Here is a 19,055-nt window from a genome sequence, read left to right as displayed (position 1 = left end):
AAATGAATGTCACATGCCCTACATTACTGTCTCTTTTTCTATATATGAGACATACCCCTAACACACCCTAATAATACAAGTACAGACAATATTCACCAGAATATTCTCTTTAATATCCCATTTTAAAAACTAGCTGTTATAACTCCGCAAGTGGTGTTCGATCTTGCCCGTTGTTGACATCTCGACCACAATTCTCGATGTTTCCTTGTCGATATCGACTGACCCATTCCTTAGTGCTATATTGCCCTAAATATTTTAGGACATATTTCGACCTATACAGTTAGTCCCTCCGCTTATTGAGGCCAGCCTCAGACGACCTTAATGAGTGGATTCTGTTTGTCATGGTCGAGAAGGTGGGGCGAGATGGCGACGTGGCCTTTCGCGAGCCGCAACTTTTAGGGTTGTATCATTTCTGGATCAAAGTGACATCATGGCATCACGTGTCATTATGGTACGTTTTTCCGATGCTTTGAGTCATTTTGCAAGCGTTTGTTGATTAAATTTGGAGCTTCGATATGTGTGCTAGGTAATGATGGCATGAGTTCTTGGTGTTGATGCCCGAATTCTTATAAATTGGGATGTGAGGGCACATATTCGTGTTTTACAGATTCCCTATATCGAAACTTTGTGCCTCTTTCTTCCTATTCCATTATTGCGTTTCCTCCTTCCCTGCTCTATAGGTCCTTTTGTGTTTAACTTTCCGTCATTCGAATACCCTCTATTTCTTCAGAGTTATGGTTAAAGTATCTTCTGGTCCCAGTGAGGAAAATGACCCGGTTCCCTTGGCGATGGTTTTGCCTCCTCATGCGGAGGGCGTCTCTGTGGCCGTGGAAGATGAGAACTTTCCCACGGTGGAGGATATAATTCCTCGTGGTGATAAAGTTAGGTCTGACTTTACAAAGGCACCTGAGGCTGAGGCTGAGGCTGAGGCTGAGATCTCTGAGTCGGCGATGAAAGAGGCCGATTTATTAGAGCTTAGGGTCAAATATGATGTTCCCACTCACATCGAGTTGATCCCTGCATGGTAGGACGTGGTACAAGTTAATTGTCCTGGGTATTGTGCGTTCTACGCCTACCCCTTTCATGTTGGCTACACTCTTCCCCTTCTCCCCTTGGCGAAAGAGTTCTACCGTTTCTATGGCATTTGTCCAGCTCAGCTCGCGCCATATATATACAAGCTCATCAGGATGTTCACTAAGTTTGCAGAATTGGCCGGGGTCGAGATCACCCTTCGGCAATTGATGCATCTCTTTGCCCCTAGTTTCTACAGGGGGACGATGTTAAACCTTCGTCATCGAGTGGGCAAGTTCCTGGTGGTGAAGATGGATGATAAGGCGAGCTAACAATTATGGCATAATTTTTTCTTCGTTAGACCGAGGACGTGGTGGCCAACATAGACGGCTTCTTCAAGATGTGGAATTATACTCATAAACGTCTAACCCTTCTTCGTTGAAACATTTGATTTGCTTGTTCTAGTCGTGGGTTTTGAACTTTTGTTCCCTTCTTATGCAACCAAGACTACACCCCCTCCTTTTGGTCGGGGATATTTCTGATTGGGTTGGCTGGGTTCTCCCTCACATCGTAGGGATTCGCGAGTGGCCGGCTTTTTTAAAGAAGTTTGGGCCTGCCCTTCCTTTTACCAGTGAGCTCGTCTATTTTTCTCTATTTGGTTTTGGTCTCTTAGTCGCCTATTTCTTATAGTTTGCTTTTGCTGATAGTGTTAACCTTTTTCGATTCTTTTATTTCAAGCCCGAGGAACTTTGAGGAGACCGAAAGCTCCCCCTCCTGCATTCCGTAAGAGAAAAGTTACCTCTTCTTCGGCGTCTATCCCCTTACAACCGCGGCTAGGCCTGCTCGCTCCTCCGTTTACGTTCCCTCTTCGAACGCGGCTAGGTCTGCTCGGTCTTCGGCCCCATCTATCGCTGCCTATGCATTGGTTTCTTATCCGCCTGCAAATGTTTCGACAACGGAGCTTCCGACTTCACCTTTATTTCATCTTGTTGACGAGGAGGAGGAATCGTCTCCGAGCAACGGGAATTTGGTACCCCGCAAGAGAAGGTCAGTTTATGTTGGTGATGGGGTTTACCGGCCTGTAGACTCTGTGATGGATGATTTAATCATCCGCGAGACGGCGACCATAGTACTTAACGACGACGCCAGGCTGGCGTATGAGGTACCGATATCAGTTGAGGCCGTAAAGAGCATATCCCTTCCTTATGCGATGACAGAAGTCGAAGGGCCGTCTGCAAGGGTCTCTGATATTTCAAGCAAGAGGGGCCATTGACTTTGCGATCGACTGACGGTGCTTCTTCGTCGGCTAATGGGAGAGACAAAGGCGTGGTCGAGGATGGCTATGAGATGATTTCAGACCTTGATATTGCAGAGCTGAGGATGGTGGAAGAGGGATTTACTCAGCTCGAAGTGAGACTGGGGGGGTCTATGCGGACCATCGTGATTCCCATGGATTAGCCGGTCTCGCTCTCAGGGTAAATTTTCCAAGGCATCTTTTTCTTGTGTGCTTTGTTCAGATTTTTGGTCTTTGTTTTAGTGTTTTGTTCTCGTCTGCATAGGCGTTCTCATATTTGGCTTTCTTTCTTTTTGTGATTGCAGACCGTGATCTTGGAAATCGAAAGAGCTCGAAGGGAGGAGAGGCGTAAGGCTATCTTTAGAAAACTTCAGCGCAAATACTTTGAGTATCGGGGCAAGTATCGAGAAATCCGCAGGCGTTTTGGCGAAGACGTAAATTTGCGAAACCTTCGAGATGAGCTGAAGCAAAACGATGACGAGTTGGTGAAGGTCATTGAGAAATAAAGTATCCTTGAGGGGACGCTGAGAAATAAAGAAGAAGAGCTCGAGTCAGTAGGGTCGTGGAGGTTCAGTGCGGCGACCTCCAGACGCAGGTGATCGAGTCACGCAGGCAATTGGACAAGTGTCGCCTGCAGATGGAGGTTCTTCATGGTGAGATAACCGAGAAGTAGAGCGAGCTGGATATGGTAAAGTTAGTGCGGTCGGGGGCTTTAAAGAAGACGGAGGCCCTTGAGGTGGTGATTCAGACCCTCCGTTTTGAGCGGGAGGACGACTTGGAAACGTCAAGGTTAAAAGACGAGCGGCTTGATGAGAGGATCGGAGAGTTAGAGAAAGAGAATTCTGACCTCTACGACCGAGTTGCTGCCTTTGAGGCCGAGAAGGCCCAATTACTGGCGCGACCGTCCTCTTCTCATACTTCGAACTTTCCTTATATTCCTCGAGAATTATACGAGGAGTGGATTCATGTCAAGGCCCAGTTGGATGTGTTTCGAGATTTGCAAGCGGCGGGATCTGCCTCTGAGGCTGCCCTTAAAGATGCTCGTGTCAAGGCTCGTGACGCTCGAGTCGCTTGTGGGTATGATCCTGCTACGCCAGAGGCCAGCAAGGGATAGGAGGACGAAGATGTAGACCAGCTTAAGCAAAAAAGTCTGGTATGATATTGTATATCTTGAGGGTGAAGGCGGCGATGGTGAAGGCACTGAAGGTCGAGAGGGTGACTTAGCTGAAGGACAGGTCGGCGAGGATGTTGCAGGTGATGAAAGCGGTGGCCAGTAGTTTTCTTTTTTGTCTTTTTTGTATATCTTTATGTGTAGTTGGTGGCATCTTCATGAGCTTTTGTAATGATGTTCTAAGTATGAAATGCCAACTTTGTAATTTGCCTATGATTTTCTTCCTATGGTTCGTACTTGTATTTTTTGGCTGTAGTCACTTAATTCGAATAAGGTCAAACATATCCTTGGTTTAGTCATCGCCGAGGATCTATAGGTGTTAGTTTAAACAAGGTCGAACATAACACATGTTTAACTATGGTCGAGGGCCAATAGGTATTAGTTCGAACACGGTCAAATATAACCTATGTTTGATTATGGTCGAGGGCTAGTGGGTGTTAGTTCGAGCAAGGTCGAACATAACCTACGTTTAATTATGGCCGAGGGCCAGTAGGCGTTAGTTCGAGCAAGGTCGAACATAACCTATGTTTAATTATGGCTGAGGGCCAGTAGGCATTAGTTCAAGCAAGGTCGAACATAAACTACGTTTAGAAAGATATGCTTCTAGGTGCGGAGTTTGTCGACATCGCAAACTTTAAGCATTGTTGCCTTGGTTGTGCATTTGGAGAAATAGGAATAAATTTCATGCATTGTTGCTTTGTTCATACACTTGGAGAAGTTTACAAATTTTCGGGTGTTTGTTGGTGTTTCAGCCCCAGTCCCAATATATCTAGTCCCTTCATTGGTCGACCTGGAAAAGGCTTGAGAGGTCAGACAATGAACTGACCATCCTGTGCATCCGTCTTTGCGTCCTTCGACTTGAAGTATCCCCTTCGTTGCCTCGTTAAAAACCTCCTTGAGAAGACCTAGTTGGAACAAAACTCAAGTGAGGGGAAAAAGAGTACGACTTGGGGGATGCTTTATCTCTTAGAAGTTGAAGTACTTGAGATGGGTAATATTCCAGTTGTTTGGTAGTAGCTTTCCTTCCATTTTTTCTAGTTGGAATGACCCTTTGTTTGTTGTTGCTATGATTTTGTACGGGCCGTCCCAATTTGTCCCTAGATTTCCTTCCCGTGGGTCTTTTCTTGATTCTGTTTTAGCTTTAAGCACGTAGTCCACGACTTTGAGCGGCATGACCTTTGCCTTCTTGTTGTAGTAGTGTTCTGCTTGTTGTTTTTGGGCAATCATTCTTATGTAGGACATGTCTCTTCGTTATTCGACTTCGTCGAGTTCATGCCTTCTGCTTTCATCGTTCTTTGGTCCGCTCTCGTGGGAGTATCTCAGACTGGGCTCCCATACCTCGACCGGTATTACTGCATCAATCCCATAGACTAAAGAGTAGGGCGTCTCTCTTGTGCTTGTCTTTGGCATTGTTCGGTAGGCCCACAATACCTTTGGTAATATTTTCGGCCATAGTTCCTTGGCGTCTTTGAATTTCTTCATCATGATGTCACGACCCAAACCGATGGGCCGCAACAGGCACCCGATGCCTTACTTAGCCGAGCACCAACGTAATGTACCTTTCTTATCATACCATTATGGGTAAATGGGCTAGAAGGGCCGTCATGATATAACCAGAATAAAACATAAGGTAATACTTGATATAGGATGACCCAACATGGAATACAAACTTATACATGTGACATACAGGCCTATAAGAACGACATGATCATTTGTACACTCAAAACATAGGCCGACAAGGCCATACAAGTATCCATATACATGAGATATGTCTACAAGACTCTAAGAGTACATAAACGCCATAATGATCGGGACAAGGGCCTGCCATACCAATCAATACATGTTCTAATCATACTGACCAAATAGGCAACTCCGGAGCAAGTGGAGTGCACCAACACCTTTCGCTGATCTGATAGCCTACTAGGAGGACTCTCAACCTGTCTATCGGGACCTACGGGTATGAAACACAACATCCCCAGGCAAAAGGGACATCAGTACAAATAAAGTACCGAGTATGTAAGGCATGAAAGAAATATATAAAAGACATAAGATAAACATGGAGTAAAGAACTCGACTTGTAAGTCTGAATAGCTCTGTGAATCATGAAACATTTATAATGTCATGCATATACGTATAAATTTCACATCATGCATAGGTATATGCGTACATAACATCATCAAGTCTCTGAGGGCATCCCATTATATCATCTCGGCCTCTGTGGGCAAAATCATCAACGTAGACTAGCTGATCAGGTGGTGGTGCATATATAACTACATAACATTTCCCCATATCCTATATACATATAATATACGCGTATATAACGTCATATGGTCATGTGTCAATATACATGTATAAATAAATGCAATGCATAATAAAATAAGTCAATAAGATCTCTTGGATAAACTTTATCAGCTTATGTATTTTTATTTAGACCCATGAACAAAAGATATAATAATAAGACACATAGAGAATCAACAACATAGGCACTCCTAGTGCTTCTATGAATAGAGGCATTTATGAAAGTTGCGCGTTTGCTCATTTTATTTGTATCGTATGGATCATGCCAAAATGAAAGAAGGGATAACCTTAACATACCTTAACTCCATTGACTCCTTAATACCTTCAAAGTAATTATTCAAACAACTCAACTCAATATACCATAGCATAAGGAGATTCAAAATCAGTGTTGAGTAAAGGCTAAGTCCGCAACTTAAACTAGTAGCTTGTTTACGTAAATTTGGGCAGTATATCCCCTGTAACAAGAGCCTCCTCCAATACAATATACCAAAAACAATGCCAATAGCAATCCAGCAATATATAATTATCAATAACAAGACACCATTTAACAACAACAAGTCACAACTACTTCACGACGAGCGGCAAGCTTCAATTGGAATCTGTATACCCCATATCACCCCTTGTAAACTTCTTACTTTAACTTAATAGTATCATTAACATGATGATGAAGTTATTCATCAATGATTATATCCTTATACCATATATTTATAACAAAGAAAATAATCCACAACTCCAATTATCCTCAATTAGCAACTTTATTCACTAGTTCATGTCTAGTCCATCCATTTAACTTAATCAATGTCAAGATAACCTTAAGCACATACAAGAACACAATATACATACCTCCTAAAGTAGCTTCAAGTCGAAATCCAAGTTACATTTAGCTTATAACATCCCTCAATGTCAATACAACACCATAGAAGTGACTTAAGCTAATCTTCACTTGCAATCTCAAGTTTCATATGTTTCTTTAATCAATTAACTTGATCAACATATATATACATGCATAACAACAGAAACAATATCATAATAAAGTTATTTTCATCATTTTTTATCCATAACAACATATATATATATAGCCTTAAAATATAGCCTTAAAATAACCCAACAAAAGATAACAACATCTCTTTCCCTTTCAAGTGTTATCTTGTAATCTTCATCCAAATAACTTAACCAATACATAGATAAGATTAATTCCAAGAAATAGGGTATTATACATACCTTAAAGAATCTGGAAAACCTCGAACCAAAGCTTCCCTTAGCTTACAAGCACCCTTTATCACATCACAACACCATAGAGACTCCCTTCTTCACTTAGGCTAACTTTGATGTTTGATTATGGTGTATTTCTTTGGAATTTGTTTGGAGCCTTTGGGGAACTGTTTGGGAGGGTTTGGAGAGTGTGAGGCTTGAAAGAGGATGAAAAATGAGCAAAGCTCATCCCAAAAACGAGATAAGAATAAGTGAAGGTCGGCCCCCAACCAAGTGGGTCCCATAGGGGCTTCTTACGCAGTCTCGCAAAAATGTATATCTCTGTCTACACTAATGTCGTATTGATGAACGGCTTGTTCGAGTTAGAAACTAGATACATGGGGATTTAATTTCATATAAAGATCGCCCTGTAACTCTCAATCTATTGGGAGAAAACTGCCTCGCAACCTGGCCTATAAACTTGCCAGTTTCTCCGAAGTGCGGCGACGTGACTTGGCGACGCTATTTTAAAAATCCATATTTCTCTACCCCCGATATCGTATGAATAAATGGTTTGGACCGCTGGAATCTAGGTTCAAATACCTTCATTAGGGTGTGATATATGTCCCAAAATGACATCAAAAAGCTTACGAATTTATTTTCTCAATACGGCTCATTACAAGGCAAATCTTAGCTCGATTTTTCCGCAACTTAAATCCGATTTTTTCCAAACTTTATATTTTATATACAAACATCATATATAGTAATATCATGACTTTAAACTCATTTAAATTATTATTAAAAAGTCTCTTATTCATTTTAACTTACTTAAGACTTCGGTAAACCTTTCTTATCCTTGTAAAAGGATTTCGTCCTTTTTGAGCTTACATTAGATAATCCTATAATGACAGTGACGTCTGAAGTACGGGGTGTAACAATATTAAATCACTTCATATACTTTCAAAGAGGATCTCATTTCCGAGCTTAAAGCAATTGGCTTACGATGTACTTTCACGTACAAAAATATGGCGTGTAATACATGATGTTCAATATCTACTTGTTGGAGGATTCCGCTTGCCCATTGCCCGTGGGGTGGTATGGTGTCGAAATTATTCTTTTGATATGCCACTTCTCAAAAAATTCAGCGACCTTCCTCCCTGTGAATTGGGGTCCGTTATCGTAGCTGATCTCTTTTGGGAGGCTGAACCGGCATATGATGTTCTTCCATATAAAGGTGATCACTTCTTGTTCACGTATTTGGGAGAACGATCTTTATTCCACCTACTTAGAAAAATAGTTAGTTAAAACCAGAAGGAATCATACGTTACCTCGCCCTCCTGGGAGGGCCCCCACGATATCCATCCCTCATTTGACGAATGACCAAGGTGAGGTGACCGAGTGGAGGTGATCACTTGCTTGGTGAATCATTGGGGATTACTTTTGGCATTGCTCGCATTTTCTGACGAAGTCCGCGACCTCTTTTTTCGTGGTGGGCCAGTAGTACCCTACTCGTATAAGGCATCTGACCAAATCCCGATTGCCGGAATGAGCTCCAAAATGGCCTTCGTAGACCTCTTCGAGGACGCGCCGTGTCTGATTTGGGCCCAAGCATTTCGCTAGAGAGCCGCCGTACATTCTCTTATATAGGTCGTTGTGGATGATGTTGTACATGGCTGCTTACATTCTCAGTTTCTTGGCCTCTTTTTTATCATCTAGGAGTACGCCATCCTGCAAGTATGTAACAATACGGTTGCGCCAGTCCCAAGTCAGGTTTATAGTTCTTACCTCGATTTTGTCTATCGACGAGTTGAGAAGGTGGACTGTACTTTTGTCTCCAGTTGCAATGTTTTTGGTGGTTGCAGCTAGTTTGGCAAGGCCGTCTGCCTTAGCGTTCTGTGCTCGTGGGATTTGGTCGAGATGACATTCAACGAACTCGAGCAGCAACTTGCAGATTCTGGTCTGATATTTCTGTAACCTTTGTTCCTTGATTTGGAAAGTCCCTATGACTTGGTTGACTACGAGTTGGGAATCGCAGCGTACTCTTAACCATTTTGCTCAATACTTGAGTGTCAGCCTTAACCCTGCAATTACGGCCTCATACTCATCCTCGTTGTTAGTCATATCTAGGCACCTTATGGACTAGCGAATCACTTCGCCAGTTAGGACTTCAAGTACGAGTCCCATTCCAGAACCTGACGCGTTAGACGCATCGTCGGTTTATAGGACCCATAGGTCTTGTGTTTGGGGAGAAGTGTGGGCGGCTTCTCTTTCAACTTCGGGCATTACTTTTGCGCTGAAGTCGAAGACAAAGTCAACGAGAACTTGCGACTTTATCGCCGTTCGCAGTTGATATGTGATATCATGCTCGCTCAGTTCGATGACCCATTTGGCCAACCTTACGGACAGCTCGGGTTTATGCAAAATTCTCCTTAGGGGGAAAGTCGTGACGACCGAGAATGGGTGGCATTGGAAATATTTTCTAAGCTTTCGTGAAGCTACGATTAAGGCCAGGTCTAATTTTTCTAAGTGAGGGTACCTTGTCTCGGCATCGGCTAGTGTTTTGCTAATGTAATAGATGAGAGACTACGTAACTTTATTTTCTCGAACCATGACTACGCTTACAGCTACTTTGGATACATCGAGGTAAACGAGGAGACATCCCCCTAGCTCCGGCTTTGAAAGTAGTGGTGGTGATGACAAGTATTCTTTCAACTCCTTCAGGGCCTGGACATACTCAGAAGTCCATTGGAGGTTGTTATCCTTTTTGAGTACGCCGAAGAATCTTTGACATCTGTCTGATGACCGTGAGATGAATCTCGAAGGGGCGGCGATACGGCTTGTCAACCTCTAAACATGTTTTTTGGTGGTCAAGTGTTCTGGTATCCCCTCGATGGCTTTGATTTGATCAGGATTGACCTCGATTCCTCGTTGTGATACCAGGAAACCCAGAAATTTTCTCGAGGCCACACCGTATCGTCTGAGTATGTCAAAGGCTTCTCCCAGATGGTCGATGTGATCTTCTTTCCTTTTGGACTTGACTAGCATGTTATCTATGTAGACTTCCATTGTTTTGCCGAGCTGGTCTTTAAAGATCCTCGTCACCAACCTTTGGTAAGTTGCTCCTACATTTTTAGCCCAAAGGGCATGACCTTGTAGCAATACGTCCCCTGGTGAGTGATGAATGTGGTTTTCTCCTCATCTTCTTCTTCCATGAGGATTTGATTGTACCCTGAATAGGCTTTCAAGAAGCTCAATAGTTCATGCCCGACCGTTGAGTCGATGAGTTGGTCGATATGGAGTAATGTCAACGAATCCTTGGGGCATGCTTTATTCAAATATATGAAATCCACCCACATCCTTCATTTCCCATTCTTCCTTTTCACCATCACCATGTTGGCAACCTATTGGGGATACTTTGACTCCCTGATGGAGCCATTTTCCAATAGTTTCTCCACCTTTTTCTCGTACCGCGTCATTAATCACGGAGTTGAACTTACGCTTAACCTACCTCACCGGGGGGTGGAATAGGTCGACGTTCAGTTTATGCGTGGTGATTTCCTTCGGGATATCCAGCATATCTGCATGGCTGAAAGCAAACAAATCTGCATTAGTAGTTAAGAACTGACGGAATTTACCTGGTTCCTGAAGTTTGCAGCCGATGTAAGCTTTCTTGCTGTGATCGTTGGTGTCCATTTGAACGGGGTCGAGGTCTTCTATGGTCGATTCCGCAGCTTTGACCATATCAAGGTCTCTGATGATGTTTGCTATCATCACATATTGACCTCGACCCTGCTGATTGCTATGCCTCTTCTCCTTGGTCCTTTCGCTTATTGAGTGGCCATGCAGTCTAGGGCAATGCAATAGCATTCTTGGGATGCGCGTCATTCCCTTCGTATTCTGAATATCCCTAGGGAGTCAGGAATTTGATGACTTGATATAAGCTAGAGGGGATGGCCCTCATGGTGTGTATCCATGGCCGCCCTATTATGGCGTTGTACGATATGTCTTGGTCTATGATGTGGAACGTGGTTTCCAAAGTGACACCACCGGCCAGAACTAAGAGCGTGATTTTGCCTAAAGTCCGCTCAACTGCATTGTTACAACCAGTTAGCGTGATGCAATGCGGTATTATCTTATCTTCGAGTTTCATTTGTGCAATAACTCGACGATAGATAATACTTGCGCCACTCCCGTCGTCTACCATAATCCGTCCCATATCGATATCTAAAATTCGTAAAGTAATAACAAGGGCATCATAGTGAGGGAAAACCAAAGTGTTGGTATCTAACTTATCGAAGATGACACTTTCTTCGATTTCGTCGTACCGTTCGCGGGTGATCGATCATTTGAGCTTGTGGGTAGTGATGAACTTTACGCTATTGATGGAAGCATCTTCGCCGTCGCTAATGATCATGTGGACAGTGCGGGTTGGCAAGGGCGGTTTTGGAGATACTTCATCAGTCGACTCAATAGCTTTCTAGTCGCCCTCGAACCGTCCCTGCTCAGCCCATTCTGGAAGGTTACGATTGACATCCCCTCCAACACGTTCGGTAGGGTCATCCTTACTAGCCTATCCATCCGTTAGATTTACATCCAACCGGGTGAGCGATAGCGGCTCCTGTTTACTTGTGCGTCGGTAAACAAAACATGCTTTTTGGGGGGAGAGAAAACGGGCAAGGAAGTCCCTTAGTCCCTCTCCTGGAGATTTCTTAATAGAAAATATGTCGTTCACTCTTGCCTCGGCTTTCTAGGCCCCAACATGAGCCGTTACGAACTTATCGACCATCTCTTCGAAAGTTTCAATTGAGCGTGCAGGTAGTTGTGAATACCATGTCAACGCTCCTCCTGTGAGGGTTTTACCGAATTTCTTCAACAAAATGGAGGATACTTGTTCTTTGGCGAGATCGTTGCCTTTCATGGCGGTGACATAGTGGGTCACATGATCTTCAGGGTCGGTCGTGCCATCATATATTTTTAGGTAGGGCAACATTTTGAAGGTTTTCGGTATGGCATGCGGGGATGCATCGTTGTATGGCTGCTCGACAAATCGACCGGCGTCTCTCTTCGGCAACAATTTGGGGGCGGCCGGTATTTTATCGAGCCTTTCCTGGTATTCTTTCATTAGATTTCAGAGTTCCTAGTTCCCGTTCTCCATCCTTTTCAAAATAGTTGCAAGAGTGTTATCACCTGTATTGTCATTGTGAGTAATACCTGTTGTTGGAGGTGGAGGGAGTTGGTCACATTGTTCGTTCACCCATTGCGCAGTGCAAATCCTTGCATTTTCCACAGTCGCATCTCGGGAAGACTTGTTGAGGACGCCAGCTAGCATGTCGGTGAGCCATGCTTCGAGGAGCTTTTTTACAACTAGGAGCGTCTCTTCCCCCATAGATGTAGAGGACCCCTTACCAAGAGATTTTGTGATGCTGCAGTGAGGAGGGGGTGACCCATCTCGCCTAGGGGTGGCGTTGGGCGTTGCGTCGTCGTCCGCTATTTCATAGCTCTCATTGATGACGTTCACGAGGTTGGTTGGGAGGTTACTTATTATTCTCGTCCTTTCTTCTCCGTTACATGCCAAATTGGATTTGTGCATACAAAGAAAAGAGATCTTGTTCTTGCTCTTTTTTTTAACGTTAGCGATCCGTGTTAGTTATAGATCTAGAAGAAACTACAAATTTAACTAGACAGTCCCTACAAACGGTGTCAAATTGTTTGACCAAAAAGTATGATTTTCAGCTAAAAGAGTTGAGTTTGTATAATAATGGGTTAAACCTAGTTAAAAATAATATTCCTAGATGTGAGTTCAGAAAACGTGAGTAACATTAGACATATCTAGAAATGTGTTGACTATAACATATGTTGATTGTTCTAAAAAGTATGAGCAATAATGGGGGAGAACTAACAATAACTAACATTAAATGACATTTAAGTAAATAGGAAAAGTGGTTAACCCAATAAAGGATGAACTAGATGATTGTCACTCCTGACAATGATGAATGACAAATAAATCATCGAATGTTTGAATTATCTTCGAATATGATGGAAAAGTGTGGAATAATATGAACAAGGATCTTGATGAAAAGGTGGTGTTTGTATCTTTATAGAAGAGAGAGAATCTTTTCTCAAAAGTCTGTTCTTATCAAATGAATGTCACATGCCCTACGTCACTGTCTCTTTTTCTATAAATATATGAGACATACCCCTAACACACCCTAATAGTACAAGTGTTTAATATCCCATTTTGAAAACTAGGCGTTACAACTCCTCCGCAATTGGTGTTCGATCTCGCCCGTTGTTGATATCTCGACCACAATCCTCGATGTTTCCTGGTCGACCTCGACTGACCTATTCCTTAGTGTTATATTGCCCTAATTATTTTAGCATAGATTTCGACCTATACAATAATGTTAGTATGTGTCGTTAAAAGATGACAGCAATGGTCTAATGGAGCACAACAATGCCCAACGCATATCAGGGTGAAATTGGAAATCTCCTTTCGATATTTTCTTTTCAAGTAAACAATTTAATAGAAAAAATTATTAATACTCTCACTCGTTAGGGCATGAAATTTGTTCACTTGCATTCATGTGAACATGATTGGTGCAAAAGCTGAAAAAGGGTGCCCAGGAAAACGACAGAAACCAAAGAGAACATGACTTGATGCAAGAGATGCACGTACATGAAACTCTACGCGACCACCGTTGGTTCGTTTTCGATATTCTCGTCTTCGACTACAAGTACTAGTGATATTATCTAGAAGACTTCATTTCCTCCAAAATCAAATTTTAGGATCCACATATAAAAAATCATTGCACGCCACAAAAATTTGTAATTTTATTGAAGGGTTTGATGAATATCTTTACTCTAGATATTTTTAACGTTTCCTTTTGCAATGCTATAAATCCATTTTTTTTAGCCAGAAAGAGGAGGAAATTAGTTACGTTGATATTAGATAAAAATCAACATGGCAAGCATTGGAACTTCAAAATTAGGTGTTATGCCGGAGGTAATGGGATTTTCACACCAAGAACTGTCACTTGTCATGTTTAAGAAATTCAAGCTGGCTAGAAAACAACTTCTCCACCAAAATCTCACATTTACTAATCGCCGGAAAAATGGAATTACTCGAGCCATAGCACCAGAAGCAACCAAGGTAAATAAATTCCCTCTGTTCTTTCCTCCTTCAATAAAGGAAGGCGAGCAGCTTCAATTTTGAGTCTCTTTGTCTACGTGTTTAGTGGACCGTGAATTAGAGGTGATAGTGCACTTTGGATGTTTTTTTGGCACTAGTAGTCTGTCCAGTGGCGACATCAAGATTTTCGCTAAAGTATTCAAGATTTAATATATATGTGTAAAAAAGTAATTTTTGAGCTATATACGCAACATAATTTTCTATATACACAGACACGGTATTACTTTTTCGATGAAGAGTGTTCCACTGACCACCCTTCAGTCTAGTGGCTTTGCCATGGAGTCTGTCTACCCCTATGATATGTGTCTCTGGTAGTTTTGTAAGAAAATGATACTCTTGCATGGAAGATACAGTAGCAGTATTTTGGGAGTAACATTTATCAGTAGTAATGGAGAATGAATGGTGGCTCAGCAGGTTAAAGTGAAAGTCAGTCCAATTATAAATTTCTGTTTCTGTCATTGTCATGGAGTCTGTAGTTATACTTTTCTTATCTAATCTTTACCAGAAGAAAATCCTGAATGATAGCAATTCCTTGATATCCATAATGAGCAATTAGATATTTTGATTTTCGACTAGGCTATATCTTCTGCTAGTCTAAGATTGTGCAACTTCTGAAAGATATCTAATGAAGTAGAGAGAAAAAAAGTGGATACAACAACAATTATGTCTCAGTCCAAACAATAAGCTTGGATCGGCTAGATGAATTTGACTGACCATGTTCCCGATTAAGTTCATTAGGCAGGAATACTCATCGCTATATACTACGACTAGGTTAAGAGAAACAAATATGCATGAAGTTGGAAAATGGAATGGAGATAGAATACCAAGCTGCATCCTCTACTTGTCTTTTCCCAAGAATTCAACTGAAAAACTACTGTTGGTTCCTTTTGTTATGCAGGCAACGGGTGCAACATCTAGCAGTGTCCCTTTAGCCAACTATGTGCCTGTTTATGTAATGCTTCCAGTAAGTCATAGACCTTGTCATTGGGCTTGAAACTACATTGATGGCAAATGCTAGTTTTAACATCTTCTATTTTCTTTTTTACGGCTGGTGATGAACAGTTAGATGTTATTTCACTAGACAATGTTTTTCGGAACCAAGATAAGTGTGAGAAGCAGTTCAAGGAGCTGAGAGCAGCCGGAGTTGATGGGATCATGGTGGATGTCTGGTGGGGGATCGTTGAGGCAAATGGCCCCAGGCAATATGATTGGTCTGCCTACAGGAGCTTGTTCCAACTTGTTCAAAAGACTGGCCTCAAAATTCAAGCTATTATGTCATTCCATCAATGTGGTGGAAATATCGGAGATGATGTTTTCATTCCTATACCCAAATGGGTGCTCGCAATTGGAGAAAACAACCCTGATGTTTTCTATACTAATCGGGCTGGTACCAGGAATAAAGAATGCCTCTCACTTGCTGTTGATAACCAACCTCTGTTTGAAAGTCGGACTGCTGTCCAGGTACTTCTCAGGAGGATCAATCCAACTCTTTGCCTCAGATCCTAACAGACGTGTATAGTTTTGAGTTTAGACTCTTCTTAAAATTCCTGATGCATTTAGATGTACAGTGACTACATGAGGAGCTTCAGAGAGAATATGTCTGATTTCTTGGAAGCTGGAAGCATAGTAGACATAGAGGTAGGACTTGGCCCTGCTGGTGAGCTAAGATATCCGTCATATACTCAGTCTCAGGGATGGAAGTTCCCTGGCATTGGAGAATTTCAGGTCAGACTTGGTTCAAGCTGATTCCACTTTTGTAACTCAAGACTCTAAATTCTTTATTCATTTTGATAATCAAATGCTGCAGTGCTACGACAAGTATATGAGAACAGATTTCAAGGAGGCAGCGACAAATGCAGGCTACCCGCAGTGGGATCTTCCCGATGATGCAGGAACATATAATGATATACCTGTCAAAACAGGATTCTTTGGACCAAACGGAACGTACCTTACAGAGAAAGGGAAGTTCTTCTTGACTTGGTACTCTAGCAAGCTACTGCTTCATGGAGATCAGATCCTTGATGAAGCAAACAAAGTTTTCCTGGGATGCAAAGTGAAGCTATCAGCTAAAGCAAGTCTTAGTCCATCAAGAAATTCTTTAATCTTGATGTAACTGATCCATTTTGACCGCGCAAGCTAAGAGAATTTTCCCTTCTGTCGATTTTGCTCATGCAGGTAGCTGGAATTCACTGGTGGTACAAAGATGCCAGCCATGCTGCAGAGCTAACATCAGGATATTATAATTTGGACAATCGGGATGGATATCGACCAATAGCGAGGATGATGTCAAGGCACCATGGTACCTTGAATTTCACTTGCCTTGAGATGAGGAATTCAGAACAGCCAGCTTATGCTAAGTCTGGTCCTCAAGAGTTAGTTCAACAGGTTAGATTAGAAACTCAAGGCTTTTCTAACACGAACGTCGTTGTTTGCCAACTCTCTGTCCAGTGTAGATCTTGGACAAACTATGACTTGACCTTTACACTTTACCTGATTATGTACAGGTTTTGAGTGTTGGCTGGAAAGAGAACATTGATGTAGCAGGTGAGAATGCACTTTCAAGATATGATGGCTACGCCTACAACCAAATCCTTCTCAATGCTAGGCCAAATGGTATCAACAAAAGTGGTCCACCAAAACTAAAGATGGCTGGGCTGACTTACCTTCGATTATCAGACAAACTCCTTCAAAAGAGGAACTTCAATACCTTTAAAACATTTGTCAAGAAAATGCATGCCGATCTGGTAAGTAGCCTCCTAACTAATTTTTTGTCAGAAAAATGGTATGAGGGGTGGGAGTTGGTGCTTTAGAAAAGTTTGAGTTTCTAATTCTTGTGATTGCTGTCTTTTACAGGATTACTGTCCAGAATATGAAAAACCAGCTCCACTGAGCAGATCAAAAAGGGAGATTTCAATGGATGAACTTGTAACAGCAACCCAACGAACAAAACCATTCCCATGGGATGAACAGACAGATGCAAGAATTGGCGGTATATTGGCTGAATACTGGGATAGGCTGCTTAACAAGTTCTTTCTCTCTAACTGACACCTATTTTGCCATGAAAAGACTCATTATTCTTGAGTTGCCGAAATTCACATGCGGGGAAAATCACATTTTGGATCTATATGTATATGTAAATTTGAATGTAAAGATATGTAGGACACTTTTATGTCTATATGTACTTCACATTAAATCTCAGAAAGAAAAAATCTCATACATGCTAGTATGAAAATCTATACGTCTGTCTTATATTTATATAAGGATGAAATTATCATTTATCTCATGTCAGATATGTGTAGTAATGTTGAAACAACAACAACAATAATAAATCAAGTGTAATCCCGCAAGTGGTACGCAAACCTTACCCCTATCTAGAGAAAGTAGAGAGGTGGTTCTCGATAGAACCTCGGTTCAAAGAAAGATGAAGAAAAGCAGAAGCACCAGGCAAAAACACCAGCAAAATAACAAGAAAACCGAAGTGAAAGAAACATCAGGTGATAACTTAAGGAAATCATTATTCTGATCCTAATTCCTGATATATAGACTTTGGCTGAAAATATGACCAAAATTTGACTTGGGAATCTTGGTATGTTTAGTGAAATAATGTAAAGCTCGAAATGCTCGAAAGCTATACTTGTAACTTGTAAGTTAGTTCTGGTACTGTGTAAATGAAGAACAACTGAATATGACAAAAGAGAGGGAATTATGTCCTTAGATCCATTCCATGTATGATAGAAATCACCTCACATCCCTTCTAATAAAGGCCATTCCTACAAGTCTGCTACACAGCACTCCTAGAAACCAAACTTTCTCTAGCACGTCATGGAAAGGACAATGTGCACGAAATTCTGATTGGTACATGGAAGAAATTGGCTAATTCAACCGCTTTTTATTCAATTCTAGTTGAGTTAATATCTCGTCAGTACAAGTCAAGCAAATGAACCCCTGGCCTTAAAGTATACCTCATAACAATTTATCTCCAGAGCATATAACGATCCTTTCACAATTGAGGTTTTAATTTACCTACTAAAATATCACATGTCTCTATCCAAGATTCTGATTGCTTTCTTCGAACTAATTCATATGCATTTTTTCATTAGACTTCTTTTAGTTTCTTAGTAAGAATGAGTAAGGATTTCATGTCTACATGGTAGACATTATAAGACATACAACAACAACAAACCCAGCGAATTCCTACAAGTGAGGTCTGAGAGGGTAGTGTGTACGCAGATCTTACTCCCTACCTTCAACCTACACGGTAGACATAAGTAATAAATAAAAGAATACTAAAGATTCGAGTTATTGAATAACTCTTATGATTGGCTCACCATTAAGGTAGCATTTAGCCCTATCTTGACAATATTGTTATACTGATCAACTGAACTTGCAAGGTTGGGATTTGAGTTTGATCAGGAGACAGGCCTTGTAAAGTTAACAAGTTATTGTGTACTTTCCCCATTGAGACTCCATTCTCTCTTCTCTTCATTACTAGATATACAATAACACTAGTAGGTAATAACTGAGCTAAACCATTCATCTCTTGAGGTATTATTTTATTTTATTTTTTGAAAGAGAGTCGGACTTTATGGTCCCTAGACCCTACTTGTAGGACTGCACTGGGTTTGTCATTGTTGCCGTAGAATCGGACTACACGGCAGAAAAAAAGATGGAAATGTTTGTTCTGTTTTGACATGAACCGCATGTGGTTATTTGTTAGGGGCCTAACTCTTTGAATCGGGCGTGGCGCGGTTATGGCAAGGATTGGGGCGTGATGCCATTGCCATTGGCCCATGCGGGAGCAAAACGATCATGCGGGACAATGGACGAGAAACATTGTCAGGAGAATAAGTATTGGCCAAGGTCTTGGGACAGGCAAGACAAGCTTGGCAAAGGCTTGATGA

The 19,055-nt window shown here is 41.7% G+C and overlaps 1 protein-coding gene across 1 annotated transcript; it reads left to right on the top strand.

Annotated features, from left to right (window-relative positions):
• The first annotated feature begins 13,801 nt into the window (after window positions 1–13,801).
• On the top strand, window positions 13,802–17,428 carry LOC107807721 (beta-amylase). Its single transcript, XM_016632160.2, has 8 exons — window positions 13,802–14,115; window positions 15,053–15,118; window positions 15,217–15,615; window positions 15,715–15,879; window positions 15,962–16,225; window positions 16,330–16,539; window positions 16,659–16,898; window positions 17,008–17,428. Exons 1-8 carry the CDS (start codon window positions 13,927–13,929, stop codon window positions 17,197–17,199), a joined length of 1,725 nt encoding a protein of 574 aa, XP_016487646.2. The 5' UTR covers window positions 13,802–13,926; the 3' UTR covers window positions 17,200–17,428.
• Window positions 17,429–19,055: the final 1,627 nt, after the last annotated feature.

Source organism: Nicotiana tabacum, chromosome 2, assembly GCF_000715075.1.
Source record: "Nicotiana tabacum cultivar K326 chromosome 2, ASM71507v2, whole genome shotgun sequence".
Taxonomy (NCBI): Eukaryota; Viridiplantae; Streptophyta; class Magnoliopsida; order Solanales; family Solanaceae; genus Nicotiana; species Nicotiana tabacum.
The sequence above is the reverse complement of the archived record's forward strand: the minus strand, read 5'-3'. Positions and strand labels throughout refer to the sequence as shown.